This window comes from Chelonia mydas, chromosome 6 (assembly GCF_015237465.2).
Source record: "Chelonia mydas isolate rCheMyd1 chromosome 6, rCheMyd1.pri.v2, whole genome shotgun sequence".
Classification (NCBI taxonomy): domain Eukaryota; kingdom Metazoa; phylum Chordata; order Testudines; family Cheloniidae; genus Chelonia; species Chelonia mydas.
Genome location: NC_051246.2, coordinates 65,911,530 through 65,926,359, shown reverse-complemented (window position 1 = coordinate 65,926,359; position 14,830 = coordinate 65,911,530). Strand labels below are relative to the sequence as shown.

At 46.8% G+C, this 14,830-nt stretch overlaps 1 protein-coding gene across 2 annotated transcripts in view; it reads right to left on the bottom strand.

Annotated features, from left to right (window-relative positions):
- Positions 1 to 14,830, bottom strand: part of GALNT16 (polypeptide N-acetylgalactosaminyltransferase 16) — a 129,670-nt gene that overhangs the window by 49,279 nt on the left and 65,561 nt on the right. For both annotated transcript variants that reach the window (XM_037900299.2, XM_043549370.1), the window contains exons 3-4: positions 6,696 to 6,871; positions 113 to 211 (exon numbers count right to left, since the gene is read on the bottom strand). In XM_037900299.2, the coding sequence (XP_037756227.1) occupies positions 113 to 211; positions 6,696 to 6,871 (275 nt within the window). The remainder of the gene's footprint in view (positions 1 to 112; positions 212 to 6,695; positions 6,872 to 14,830) is intronic.

Here is a 14,830-nt window from a genome sequence, read left to right as displayed (position 1 = left end):
ATTTGGGGACTTTTCCACCCTGCTCTTTACTGCAAGGAGCCATCTCAGATCCGGGACCAGCAACCAAACAATTTCCTGCGGGTTAAGAGCCGTTTCTCCCACTGGTACCTACCTCTTCACTGTGCGGAGCAGGGTGGAGCGAGCCTCGTTGTGAAAGGTGATGATGATGCTGGTTGCTGGCAGGTCTGCATCATAGTGCACAGAGGCACATCTGAAACATGGGAGGACAAACATTCAAACCAGATACAATACACAGCAGCCCTTTGCGAGAGATGCCTGGAATTTCCCAAAGAAAAACAGCCGAGTGTGGCACAGGGGGTTGCAACCACCACACCGCCTGCCTACCATGGGAACCTCTGCTGAGCTCAGTGGGGTTAAGAAGGACAACAGGATAAAAGTTCAGTCACTACTAAAAAGAAAAAGACACTGATAGTACTGCAGTCTGCGCGACAATACTAGGAGTGAATGAGGTCTAGTGGTTCAAGCAAGGGACAGGGTCTCAGGACTACTGGATTTGCCACTGACTTGCTGTGTGATCTTCAGCGAGTTGAATAAAGTCTGTTTATCCCTGTGTAGAACAGGGACAATAAGTATCTGTGACAGAATGTACCCCTGCATCCACACGCTACACACTATTGTAATCATCTTTGTACAAAATAGGTCATGTAAGGTATCATTTGAAAACTCATAATTCGCTGTTCATTATTGTCCTGATAAAATATGTGTGGCAACACTTTTTTTGAAGTTATAAGATTCCACTGTATGGTGTTATTAACACATGTTCCAAACTGAGGACCAGTCTACACTACAAAATTAAGTGGACCTAAGTTATGTCGACGTACAGCCATTGCAGTCATTAAATCCCTTTTGCACGTCCATACTAGGCTCCTTGTGTCAGCAGTGCACATCCTCACCAGGAATGCTTGCACCAATTTAACTGTCTGGTTGGGCATTGTGGAATGGCATCTGAAAGGCCGCAACGGTCAATGGAAGCAATTCAGTGTCTACACTGTTACTGCCTTGACCTAACTACATCGACCTAAGTTCTATGCCTCTCACGGAGGTGGAGTTATTAAGGCGGTTTAGTGGGTTAGTTACTCCAGTGGGAGCTGCATTTTACTGTAAACACTTACAGAGTTAGGTCAATGTAAGCTGCCTTACGTTGACCTAACTCTATAGTGTAGACCAAGCCTCTGGTTGGCAAATTGATCTGTCTCACACAAAGGAATGTGTGCTCTGCGTAATTTGATTTAAGCAGTAAACAGTCATCAAGCAGGAAGGGGAGATAAAGGAAGCTCAAACAGGTGAGAAAAAAGCAGCAGGGAACATCCTGCCATATAGACCTTTTTTCTCCTGGTACCTAGCTGGAAATATTTTTCAAAAGGAGGACTGACACTAAAAGGACAAACATCCCAAGGCACCTTCCCTCTCTTTCTCTGCCCATCACATTCACAGCACCAGAAGCAACAAAGGAAGCATTCGTTGAACTATGAGAGAAGGGGTCCTGACCTATGAAGTTTGATCAGTAAGACTGCTGAAAGCATATGCTGAGAAACTGCTTGAATCTGAAATAGCTTTTAAGCTAGGCACCAGTAGTGTTTTAACTTTATTTTCTTGTAAACATTTCTGATTTTTATACCTCGTAACTTTTACTCACTTAAAATGTATCTCTTTGTAGTTAATAAACTTGTTTTATTGTTTTATCTAATGTAGTGTGTTTAAACTGAAGTGATTGGGAAACTCCATTGGGGGTTTCAAGTTATGTGCATATTATTTCTATTAAAGAAATAACAGACTATAGATAAATTTGTATTGTCCAGGAGAGGGCTGGGCTGGGTAGTACAGGACATACGCTTCTAGGGGAAAATCTAGGACCTGGAGTGTTTTGGGGTCACCTTGCACTATAACCTAGGCTGGTAAATGCCAAGATGTGGCTGGCTGGCTGCAGCACACACACAGACATTGCTGGGAGTGACTTGCAGGCTGGAGGTTGTTTGTGAGCAGTCCAGGCTGGAGGCTACAGCAGCAAAGCATTGTAAAGGGCACCCCAGGTTAGAGGGTAGGGGTGACACAGCTACTCATTAGTCTGGATTGTACCCTGGTACGTCACAGTATCTACACAGCATAGTTGGGAGGTTTCAATGGTTGGGGTTTGTAAAGCACTTTGAGATCCTTGGATGCCAGGCCCTAGAGAAGGGAAAGCACTGTCATTATTTGTTAAAGATCTGCCCACGGGGCAATGGCTTCTCTTTCAACCACTAACATCTCTGCTTGTCAATGGAAAATGATTCCCCTACACTACCAGGAAAATATCAGGATCAAGATATTACAGTGTTGCCAAATGGAAGGTTGTATCAAAATTTGAATTTGTATCACTAGAAGCCAGCATAAAATCTGAAACCACAAAAAAATGCTAGGGGATGAGGAGGTTTAAATTTCTTTGAATGAAAAACACTCTCTCGTCTAACTTTACTTGCATGACAAGCACACAAATCTATTCACTCACTAAGAGCCAAGATTTAGCCTAGGGTGAACTTGTGCCAGGATTTCTTACACCCCAGGAGAACAAGGATTCATTCCCACGACTCCAAGAATCTGTTTTCTCCTGCAGCTCACCATGTATGTTTTGCTTGTAACCTTTGAACTCAGCTCGGTTTGTGCCAGAATTCCAGTTTGGTGTTCTGATGTGGAATGTGTGGCTATTTATAGTAGTTACAAATAAAACGTTGAGATGAGAAAAGAAGGGAACCTGAAAATCTGAATTATATACCAACAGCACTGCTAATGCAAAGCAATAACAATGTACTCTACATGAGCTCTTCCCTAGTGGAGGGGGTGGTTTATCAAAGTCTTATGGATTCCCCCCACGCAACTTCCCTCTTCATGAAGGCCCTTGCAACAACCATTTTTTCAAAGCTCATCAAGCCAGAGGAGTCTCTGTTAAGTGAAATGGGGTGCTCCCCCTTCCTTCTGGGTCTGAGAATGCTGCAGCCACAGTATTCCCAGCCACTGCTAATTTAGTAGCAATAGGCTACTCTCCCAGACCTTCCTCTTATGAGGTAATGTATCAAGATTTCATAAAACCATTAGGTCAGGGCACTATCTCCTCCATCCAAGACTTTGAATTTTCTTTGCTACACGAGCAAAGACTGTGAGATCCACCCCACCCATCCAGCATGAGCCCACGAATTCTAGCTCCAGCCTCTGCCATGTTCTGGGAATGACAGATTTGGGCTGATCTGCTCCTCCATAGCCCCGCCACTCAAGTTTGTGGCAATGACAAACATCGGCCAATTCAGACTCTCACATTTCAGATCAAATTCCATCCTCAGGATTGGGGCCTGACATTTTTGGCTAATCAAGGCCACATTTAGACTGAATCCACCCCAGGACCTAGGGGAAATAACTGACTTCTTCCCATGACTTATCTATGTTTATTACAGCATTTATTACCATTGTTTTATGACTATTACTTAAACTGTTGCCATTCTTTCCCCACACATTTATTGCCATTGTTTACAACTATTCTAAGTGCTGACTATTTTGTTCCTTACAGAGTGTTACTACTGTGACAGTGGCTTATTACTGCAATTTTCAGGCATATAAAGAAGCACTGATCAAGACAAAGTGGAAGACTTGTGACCAGGCAGGAGACATACTGTATTTATTATTGCTTTAAAATAACTGGGTGGGTTGTTTTTTTAAGGGCTATTAAGGTGACAAGATGTGGGCAAGTATAGAGATTTGTCTATGCTTATTTGGAAAGGGGTTCCCAGCTCCTCAGCAAATTTCAGAGTCACATCAGGGGAGGAAAAAGCTGATATAAAAAGGTTTGGCCTCTCTTTGTGCTGGGTAGAATAATATTAGTCTCTTTTATCCAAAGGATCCCGAAGTGATTGAAAAACTGTATGAACTAACTATGGGCCACAAGTTCAGGCATGTCTCAGCTCTACTTGTGTGCCTGAAGAAAGAGGAGAGTCATAGGTGGCCTTTTGACCTGTGACCTTTAAGGCAGCCAGGGGCCAGTTCCTCTCCTGGCACAAGCAAGAGCAGCCTCAGGGATTTTCTAACTTGTACAATCTGGAATGACTTTCAGGGGGTGTTCCATTAGCCTAGTAGTGCCACAGCACAGTGTAACCTGACATGCCCCATTCTGCCCCAACATGCCTCCAGAATAACCACTGCACTGGAGGGGAGGGCCAGCCACCTACACTGAGTTGATGCCACTCGGGATGTGTCTATACTGCAGCTGGGAGTTGCGGTTCCCAGCTTAGGTAAACAGACTTGCACTAGCTCAACTCAAGGTAGTGCCTAAAAATAGCAGTGTGGAAGTGGTGACACAGGTGATAGCTTGGGCTAGTCGCCCAAGCTTGGACCCAGGGGGCTGGTCGGGTGGCTAGCCCAAGCTGCCAGCTGTGCTGCAATATCAACCCTGCTATATTTAGGTGCTAGCTCGAGCTGAGCTGCAGCTCCCAGCTGCAGTGTGGACCTAGCCCCAGGGATTCCCCTCTGCAAGAAGAATCCCCAGCTGCCCTGCAGCTGTCTGTGAGAGCAGCACAAAGTGGATGAAGAAGGGGCCTTGGATCTGGCCTTAGGTTTACAGGAATCACTGTGTATTCTCTTCCTTAGGGCACGGCTACACTTGCAGATGTAGAGCGCTGAGAGTTAAACCAGCCTTCGTAGAGTGCAGTAGGGAAAGCGCTGCAATCTGTCCACACTGACAGCTGACAGCGCACTGGCATGGCCACATTTGCAGCGGCATTGGGAGCGTTATGCATTATGTGCATTATGGGCAGCTATCCCAGCATGCAAGTGACTGCAATGTGCTTTTCAAATGGGGGTGGAGTGGGGTGGGGTGGAGTGTGACAGGGAGTGTGTTATGTGTATGTGGAGGGAGAGAGAGTGGGTTTTTGGGGTGCTGAAAATGTATCAGTGTGCTCTCTTATAAGTTCAGACCCCCTTCCTCCCCCCACCTCTCTCTCACTCACTCAAAGCAAACAGTAAATGTTTGCTTTTTCTCGGAGCTGATAAGCAGCCGGCTTCTCCGAAATGGAGCTTTGAAACGGCATTTCTGCATTCCTGCAGGCAATTTCACAACATGACAAGAGTGGCCACTGTATTAAGGGGATTATGGGATGTTTCCGGAGGTTGATCAGAGCGCAGTAAAGCAACACTTCATTCACACTGGCGCTGCGGCGCTCCAGTGGGGACGCAGCAAACGTTATTCCACTCGCCGAGGTGGAGTACCAGCAGCGCTGTAGCCGCGAAGTCAGAGCGCTCTACGTGCCTTGCCGGTGTGGACGGGTAATGAGCTAGTGCGCCTGGGGCTTCTTTATTGCGCTGTAACTCGCAAGTGTAGCCAAGCCCTTAGACTGTTTGCTGTTAAGCCCAAAGACTGTCTTCCTCTGTTTTAGAGGCACTTACTACATGTTGGGTGCTACAGCAATCAAAATAGATAAATAATAATTCAACAGTGAACTGCACCCATTTCTCTGACAGAGCACAATAGCTGATTATCAGAGAACAGCAGTTCTACCCAGCAGGAAGTGGTGTGTTGTTAATTCCATATGTGGCACTGTTGCCTTTGTGTCATTAAGGAACCAGTCCCTAGCATGGTGCTTGGAGCAGAGCTCTGTGCTGCTGGAGGAGCCATCTTTCAGAGGAGGTATGTAGCCAAGATCCTGACCGCCTGCAGTCACTAAAGGTCCAACCGTGCCAACTGTAAGACTGTGGCTGTTAACCCTGGAGTGCTGATTCCAGTTTAGGTAATTACTCCTTGGCTCCACACATTCCCTGTGCAGTTTCCCTTCTTGCCCTATATTGCTGTGCAGTGTCAGGCAGCGTCTGCATTCCACCCCAAAGGTTCATTTCAGAAGTGAGTAGAGTGGGTCTGTTTCTGTTCAGGCCCTTACACCACACCTGCCATCATCAAACATACATCATCAAAGCCCTGTGTTACAATGATCTTCTATTTCTGTAGTACCTTTCACCCAAACGTGTAACAGTTTAAGACAGTGAAGATATTAATGGCTTAAGGAGGGTGTTAGTCAGCAGAATGAATTTCCCCACCGTGAAATAAAGCCAAGAGTGTGGGTGTTTTGCAAAATGTATGAAAAATGTCTGGTGTGAGTAGTAAATAAATGTATTGGTCTCATCTGAACCCCATCTGCACACATCCCAAACCCACCACACAGTGTGGAAAGACTGGCTCTCACTGCTCCAGAACACTACAGGCCAGAGACGGTTAGGGCCTGAGAGGCGAGGCGTGTTCGGGAAGAAGTGCAGGTCTGCACTAACAGAGTGTGTTGCAGGTCGGGATGGATGTTCACTGGGAAATCTGTGGGAGGAGTCAAGAAGGACAGGTGCAGGCTGGGCGGTTTGAGTCGCAATGGCAGGGCTATGCAGGGCTGAAATAACAAGATGGAGCTGTAGGTCTGGGTTAAGGCTATTCGCACAGCACAGCAATGGGGGGTGGTGCAGGGCCGGAATAGCAGGAGTCTGTGTGTGTTCATTCAAGACCCCCAAGATCCTGTTGGAGAAACAGAAAGCTAGGTGAAAGGGAGACCCTGCCAATGCACACAATCTGTTCTTCACTAACAGGGGGCATAACAACACAGGGATGGCAGGGGTAACGGGAACCGAGGGGCCTCAGCAGAAGAAGGTGGCCCTGGCTTTGAACAAGGGTAGTGTGGTACCTGTAATGCCTGGTGTCCCGAATGGGCCGGTCACTGCTGAGTTTGTCGCTCTCCATCTGGTTAAAAGCATGTTGTCGGTATGGGTCTTCTCCAGCCTTCAGCAGCTTGGAGGACAGGTAAGCCTTTTCATCCAAACCCCTCAGGCTGCTCTTCTCTGCTTGTGGGACTCTGGTCACCTAGAACAGACACAAGTGTCAGAGCACATGGGAGAGAGGCGTACTAACGTGTCAAAAGTAAATTCAGCGTGACGCACAATCGCACACACAGCCACGTCACTGAGGGCTTTCCTATACTTGGAGCTGGTGGTGTGATTCCCAGCGTGAGGAGACAGACCTGCGCTGGCTCTCATCCAGCTAGCACACAAAAAAGCAGAGCATAGCACAACCAGCTGGAGAGGCTAACCACCCTGAGTACATGCCAAGCATATCAGACGTGTACATACTCAGGGCAGCTAGCCCCTCCTACCAGTCACACTGCTGCAGCTACATTTTGTTTTTAGCATGCTGGCTTGATTAGAGCTCACACAAGTATGTCTCCTCGAGCTGGGACTCATCTCCAAGTGCACAAACCCCCACTGCACTCTGGCAGATGCGCAGATACAATGGTCATGAGGGCCGTGTAAGAACCCGAACAGAAGTCCTGTCAACACTATGACTCAGAGTTGACATGTCAGCATCACATCCCACTTCCCACTTGGGTTGAAAATAGTTTGGCTGCCAGTGTAGACAGGGCCAAATCATGGTTAGCACCTATAACACAGAGTGGGCTAGACTCCATTTGCCTGAACGCTCTCCCAGCTCAGAGGGGACGTGGTTTTGCCAGCAGGTTCCAGGCGATAGGGTCAAAGAAAAATATTTGTTAAAGTGGTTGAGAAAAGCCATTGATAAGCCAGTTGTCAATAATGGCTCCCACATTCACATGGAGTGAATTTAATGCTGGGCTTCAGGTGCCAGCATGGCAGCCCTGCACCTGAATTCCATTCTCTGTTCATGGAATGGGTACAGATTTCACCTCCTCTGTCTACCTTAGTTAGCAATCTTAGGTATTAGCTTGCTTTCCCCAGAATGTAGATTACACAATTACACGTCCAACACAGCGTAATGCCGACATTTGACAACTAGTAATACAGACACTGGGAGTGGAACAAGACAAGGACACAGCTTCAACCCCCACTGAAATACATTGGAGCAGACAGAGGTTTTGGTTGAAGAGAAAAAACAGTGGTAAACCATTTGCTTAAAAACACAAAGGGACTATTGGTGTCTGTGCAACATTAGGAGTTTAAAAACCAGAACAAATTATATACAGCAGCAGAATCTGATGGCACAAGCCAAGCCATGCACAGCTGGATATAATGGCCAAATAATTTTCTCTACTTCTGTATGAAGAAGCGATTGAAATCTGTAGGATCCCAGCTCTGTGGGAAAACATGGGTGGATTCTATGGCATCATTCCCACCTTCTCCTAACCCCACAGAGGTGGGCGATCCAGGGATACCGGGATCCCCTGTCTACATTAATTCTGATTTCCTCAGTGTTAGTCTTGATCAGGTTTCTGCTCCTGCAATGGGACTCCCCTTTAGAGGGTGCCTGAGGGCAATAGCCTAGGAGTAGTCCCTAGTAGCACAGCTATTGCAGGAGTTGTGCTGTCATACAGGTGGGATGGGAAGCAGTGCAGAGACCTAAAACCTCCGCAGATCCTGGAGGATTCTGAAGATTTAGGGTGCCAAATTTCCTGCCATTTCCAAAAGGAGGCAACCCCAAGACTTCAGAGAGACCTAAAAGAGCTAGATAATTGGGCAACATGAAGACAAATGAAATTCAGTGTGGACAAGTACAAGGTAATAAACCCTGGAAGGAACTGAATTACTCATGAACACTGATGGATTCTAAATTGACTACAACCACTCAGAGTAAGTACCTGAACATCCCCATGGACAGATCAAGGAAACCCTGCACTTGATGTGCAGAGGTGGGAAAACAGCAAGCAACACATTGGGATATATGGAGCAGGTCGTCAAGGAATCATGGTGCAGGTCCTCAAGTAATAAATTCTGAAGCACTTAGAGGAGAGGAAAGTGATCAGGAACAGTCAGCATGGATTCACCAAGGGCAAGTCATGCCTGACTAACCTAATAGCCTTCTATGACGAGATAACTGGCTATGTGGATGAGGGGAAAGCAGTGGATGTGTTTATTCCTTGACTTTAGCAAAGCTTTTGACACGGTCTCCCACAGTATTCTTGCTGGCAAGTTAAAGAAGTATGGGCTGGATGAATGGACATAAGGTGGATAGAAAGCTGGCTAGATCGTCGGGCTCAACAGCCAGTGATCAATGGCTCCATACCTAGTTGGCAGCCGGTGTCAAGTGGAGTGCTCCAAGGGTCGGTCCTGGGTCGGTTTTGTTCGATCTCTTCATTAATGATCTAGAGGATGCCGTGGATTGCACCCTCAGCAAGTTTGCAGATGACACTAAACTGGGAAGAGAGGTAGATACCCTGGAGGGTAGGGATAGGATACAGAGGGACCTAGACAAATTAGAGGATTGGGCCAAAAGAAATCTGATGAGGTTCAACAAGGACAAGTGCAGAGGCCTGCACTTAGGAGGAAGAATCCCATGCACCGCTACAGACTAGGGACCGAATGGCTAGGCAGCAGTTCTGCAGAAAAGGACCTAGGGGTGACAGTGGACGAGAAGCTGGATATGAGTCAACGGTGTGCCCTTGTTGCCAAGAAGGCCAACGGCAATTTGGGCTGTATAAGTAAGGGCATTGCCAGCAGATCGAGGGACGTGATCATTCCCCTCTATTCGACATTGGTGAGGCCTCATCTGGACTACTGTGTCCAGTTTTGGGCCCCACACTACAAGAAGGATGTGGGAAAATTGGAAAGCGTCCAGTGGAGGACAACAAAAATGATTAGGGGACCCTGAACACATGACTTATGAGGAGAGGCTGAGGGAACTGGAATTGTTTAGTCTGCGGAAGAGAAGAATGAGGGGGGATTTGATAGCTGCTTTCAACTACCTGAAGGGGGGTTCCAAAGAGGATGGATCTAGACTGTTCTCAGTGGCACCAGATGACAGAACAAGGAGTAACAGTCTCAAATTGCAGTGGAGGAGGTTTAGGTTGTGTAGTGGGGTGGTTATCCGCTCCTGCCCTGTGGGGCTTAAAAACCCACCCTGGGAGAGAGCCAGGGCTGAGGGCAAGAAAAGCTAGGCTGATTGGGGAAATGGCCGCAGCTGGGCCATGCCCCAATCAGGCCACAGCTGGGCCAAAAAGGGGCTGCTAGGCTGAAGCTTAGCCAGTCTCTCTCTGCATTCAGAGAGGGAAGGACCTGGCTGCAGAGACCTGAGGGAGTACCTAGATTGGAGCAGGGCTGAGGGGGAAAGGCCAGGGGAGCTCTGTCCTGAAAACCCCAGGCTGCAAGGCCTAGATTAGGGCCTATTAGGTACTGGTGTTGCAAGGGGGCAGACAGAGGCAGCAGGTCCAAACCCCCTCACCTGTGATGAGTGGCTGATATACTGCAGTCTGCCCCGGGGAGCGGAACTAAGCGATGACTGGCAGTAGCCAAGACTCAGGCGAGGTGCGGGTAGTTGGTGGGTCTTCCCTGGGGAGGGGAGACGCTCAGGGAGTGTTGGGGTTTACTGCCAGGGGGCAGCACCCAAGTGGGAGGAGGCATTGGGTCCTGGGAGGGACCGGGGCTCGCGGTAAGGCAGATCACCAGACAGCAGAGGGCGCTCCAGAGGCTGACAAGCTAATTCCCAAGGACAACCAGCAGGAGGTGCTGCCGGGCGAGTCTGGCTCTATTACAGTTGGATGTTAGGAAAAACTTTTTCACTAGGAGGGTGGTGAAGCACTGGAATGGGTTACCTAGGGAGGTGGTGGAATCTTCTTCCTTAGAAGTTTTCTAGGTCAGGCTTGACAAAGCCCTGGCTGGGATGATTTATTTGGGGATTGGTCCTGCTTTGAGCAGGGGGTTGGACCTCCTGAGATCCCTTCCAATCCTGATATTCTATGATATATGACGAGAGAGACAGAGAATACTGAAACTACTGCAATGCCATTATATAAATATTTTCATGGTGAGGAGTGTAAGTTTTGTCAAACCAATCTCCAAAAGGATATAGCAGCAACAGAAAACTTTCAGCGGTGGATGACAAAAATTATTACAGTGTTGAGGAGAAGTTAAAAAGATTAAGATTGTTTAGTTTGGAAAGGAGATGAATAGAAGAGGGGACATAATAAAGGTCCAGAAAACAATGAATGCTATAGTGAAGGTCAGTCAGGTGCTCAGCTTACCCTCTCTCATACTACAAGAGCAAGGGGATGTTTGATAAAATTGAAAGGCAACACGCTTATCAATAAAAGGAAATATTTTTCAATACAAAGCATAATTAACTGGTGGAACTCATTGCCAAAAGATATAATTGATTCCAAGAGCGTAGTGTGATTCAAAAAAATATTAGAGATGTAGACAGTCAGTTTCACTTCCCGGTTCTCAAACACTAATCTCCTGCTCTTGAATTTCACTTTCACTGGAAGGGAAATTTTCACTAGTCATAAAAAACTTAGAAACTTTTTTCTTTTTAAATTTCCATTCCTATTAGGTTTGGTAAAACTGACATACTCCCCAAAAACACAGCTTAAATTCCAGGAACAAGCCATTTGAGCATGTCTCTTTAAATGTTCTGCAATCACTCAATGTCCCTCCAATAGTTAGTTTTGCACTTCCATGCCCTGGCAGAGTAACAACTGCTTTCATTCTCTAGCGTTATAGATGCATGAACAATGCACATGGTTCTGCCAGTGGTAACAACCCTTTCAGAGCCATTTAATTTAAGGATAAATGGCTACAAGTAAGTCATCTAGAGTTTGAGTCTCACATTATTACTTTTTAAATCTGTTGTATAAATAAAAACATTTGGAATGTTTTTTAGCCAAAATTGTTTCTAGTTTTTCATCTTCAGTCAGTATCTTTTTATCCCATATGTAACATTAAGAGCCTGATTATATTTTCTTTGCACAACCAAAACTTCTAGGAAAATAAATAGGAGTTCTCATCTCCCATTAATTTCAGTAGGAACAGAAGCAGATCCTAAATTAGTAAGGCCAGGAAAACCTATTGAAATATAATGAAATCTGACTTCGTCCTTCACCCAGAACTTAAACTGAACACTGAACCAAAACCCTGAGGTTCCAATATTGTTTGCATAATATTTTACATTGTTTCAGAGGCCCTTCATATCATACCTATCGAGGTTCACCCACTCATTATCACGTAGAGAAGGTGTGCGAAGTGGAAGGTTCAGGTGTTCCCTTCCCAGATCTTATCTTGGCTTGGAAATGGACAGGCTCTCTGCCTACTCTGTTTTCATTATAAACATTTTTAAGTCAATTTAGTGCTGATAATTGTCAGCTCTGGAGACTGAGAGTATGTCTGCACTGCACACACAGTGCAAGTCTGCGGTGCCCAGGTTTGTGAACTTGTATTTTTGAGCATCCGCACTGCAGTGGAAACTCAGGCCTTGCACCTGCGCTGGCGTGTCCATACTGTACTCTGCAGACCTGAATCAGAACTCCAGCGTCTGTGGGCGTTTACTATCTTATCCCAAGATTCTTGGGGCCCTCTGCTGCAAGCCCTCCACAGTGAGTCGTCAGAAAACTTGCCCGCGGGAGCTTGTTGGAAGAAGTTTGGGTGGTGTTTGACCACAATCACATCCAACTGAGCCATTGTGTGTCACACACTCCCTGCAGCCAGAGTCAACATGGATCCCGCCCTGCTGGAAGAACAGCTCCACCTCATGCTCTCAGTCCTACTTCAGGACACAGGCGGAGCATCTGCAACATGCTGGTGAACATTTTGGCAGCAGTCTTTGAACTGCCAGAGGCACCTCTGGAGGGGGATACTGACATACCGGCTGTGAACCAGGTGGTGCTACTCATGCCTGTTGTAGCCTTAGCTGCAGATTTCCCTCTCTGTCGACCAGCACTTCTAGACCAGGGCCACCAGCACAGACTGGAGGGATCACAGCATCATGCGGCCCTGGGATGACCAATAGCATGGTCAGAACTTTCGCATGAAGAAGCGGATGTTCCTGGAGGTTTGTGATCAGCTTGTCACTACCCTCCCGTGTCAGGATACCCACATGAGGCAGGCTATGCTCACCCAGAAGCAGGTCGATGAGAGCCATCTGGAAGCTGGTTGTCCCAGACAGCTACAGGTCTGTGGCTAACAAGTTTGGAGCTAGCAAATCAGTTGTGGGATTGTTGTTGGCAGAAATTTGTGAGGTGATCAGGACTGAAATTTACCAATTGTGGGCAGGTTTTACAAACATTCCTGAAACAATTGCTGGCTTTTTGAGACTGGGCTTTCCAAACTGCACTGGGGCCACTGATGGGACTCATGTGCCCATAGTCTGCCCACTACAAGGAGCACATAAACCACAAAGGGTGCTACTCCATCATTATGCAGGCCCTGGTTGATCACAGGGGCAGATTCATGGACCCTCACGTTGGAGGCACCGGCAGGGTGCATGATGCCAGTGTGTTCCAGAAATGGGTACTTTACCTTCATGGAGAAGCTGGGACATTATTCCCACCGAATGACTTGGTTATAAATGGAGTCACTATCCCCACCGTTATGAAACCACACCCTGAGTTCAGAAGATCAGGCAAAAGAAGGTTCAGTTACACACTCAGTAGCTGTAGGATGGTGTCACTGTAGGAATGTGCATTTGGCCAATTAAATCCTGTTGGCACTGCCTTCCAAACCATTTGGATGTCAGTGTCACACAGTCTGCATTATTGTGGCTTGCTGCACCCTACACACTGCTTGTGAGGAGAAGGGGGACTCTTTTTGCCAGGAGTGGATTCAGGACACTGCTGGATTTCTGAACTGGTACACACAGCCAGACCGTGTGCCTGTCAAGACTGGTGCCAGTCCTGATTTCCTGGCATGCAATGGAAATCAGGGATGTTTTGTGTGCCTACATAATGGGTATGCATGGCCCTATCCATGAGGGGGAATGAAATGGTATCTGAGGGGGGTGTGTGTGTGTGTGTGTGTTTGTGGTATTTCTTATACATGTGTAGGTATTGTGTGTCATGATGAATTCCATAAACTCTTCCATGTTATGCATTCTGTCCATATTGGCAATGTACTGCCATTCACAGTTTGTGGATTACTGTGACCACAGATTGTAAATTTTTATTATGAAACTTGACATTGGGTATCCAATGACCTTCATTAACATTTGTGCCACTTTTACCATTACACACAATAAGCCTTTTTATGGTTGCCTTCTGTGCAAATCCAAGATTTTATTTCTCATGGGTATGTACAGGCTGCTACAACCAAACCAGCTGCCATTATGATATGCAGTGCAATAGTGAAACAAAATTTGTTTAAAAACAGTCAAAGGACCATGATTTCTTTGTCCTTTCTGGCACGTTTTGTGCGTGTAGGCACACTTGGATGGGAATGGATGAGTGTACAGGGTGCACTTGTCCGTTCCATGACCCACTGTTTTCCTGTGACATGGCCCACCCACCCCCTGAATTATCCAAAAGATGGACGCTCTGCAGGGTGCAATAATGCTAAGGGGACTTGGGCCATGGATCTGGAGAAGGAGATACTGGTTGCACTGGAGCCTGCAGTCTGGTAGCCATCTCCCGCAGTAAGTGCTTGAACAGCTCCTGCTGCTGAGCTCTGTCGTTCGCCCTCAACTGGCAGTCACGCTCCGTGAATCTGTCTGCCAATCTCCCCTCACGCTGTGCAGCCTCTGTCGCTGCCTGTCTCAACAGGGAGTTGGGAACAGTGAGTGTGTGGCAGAATGGTACGGTGCACTGTATTACATGGGAGAGGTTTGTGAGGCAATGAGTTGTGGCACACCAACCCATACATAAACCAATCTGCAAGTAACCAGTAAAAATGTCATGATAACTGCCTGTATAATTTCATCTTTCTGTGGTGTCCATTTTGAATCCCATGTGGCAGTAGGGGGTGAAGGGAGATAGGAGAATGACATGGGTCCTGCCCTGAACAGAAGTGCACCAAAATCCTGGTTTGTATTAAAAATTAAATAGGCCCATAAACTGGAAATCTCTCTCATTCATCCATTAATAAAAACAAGCAT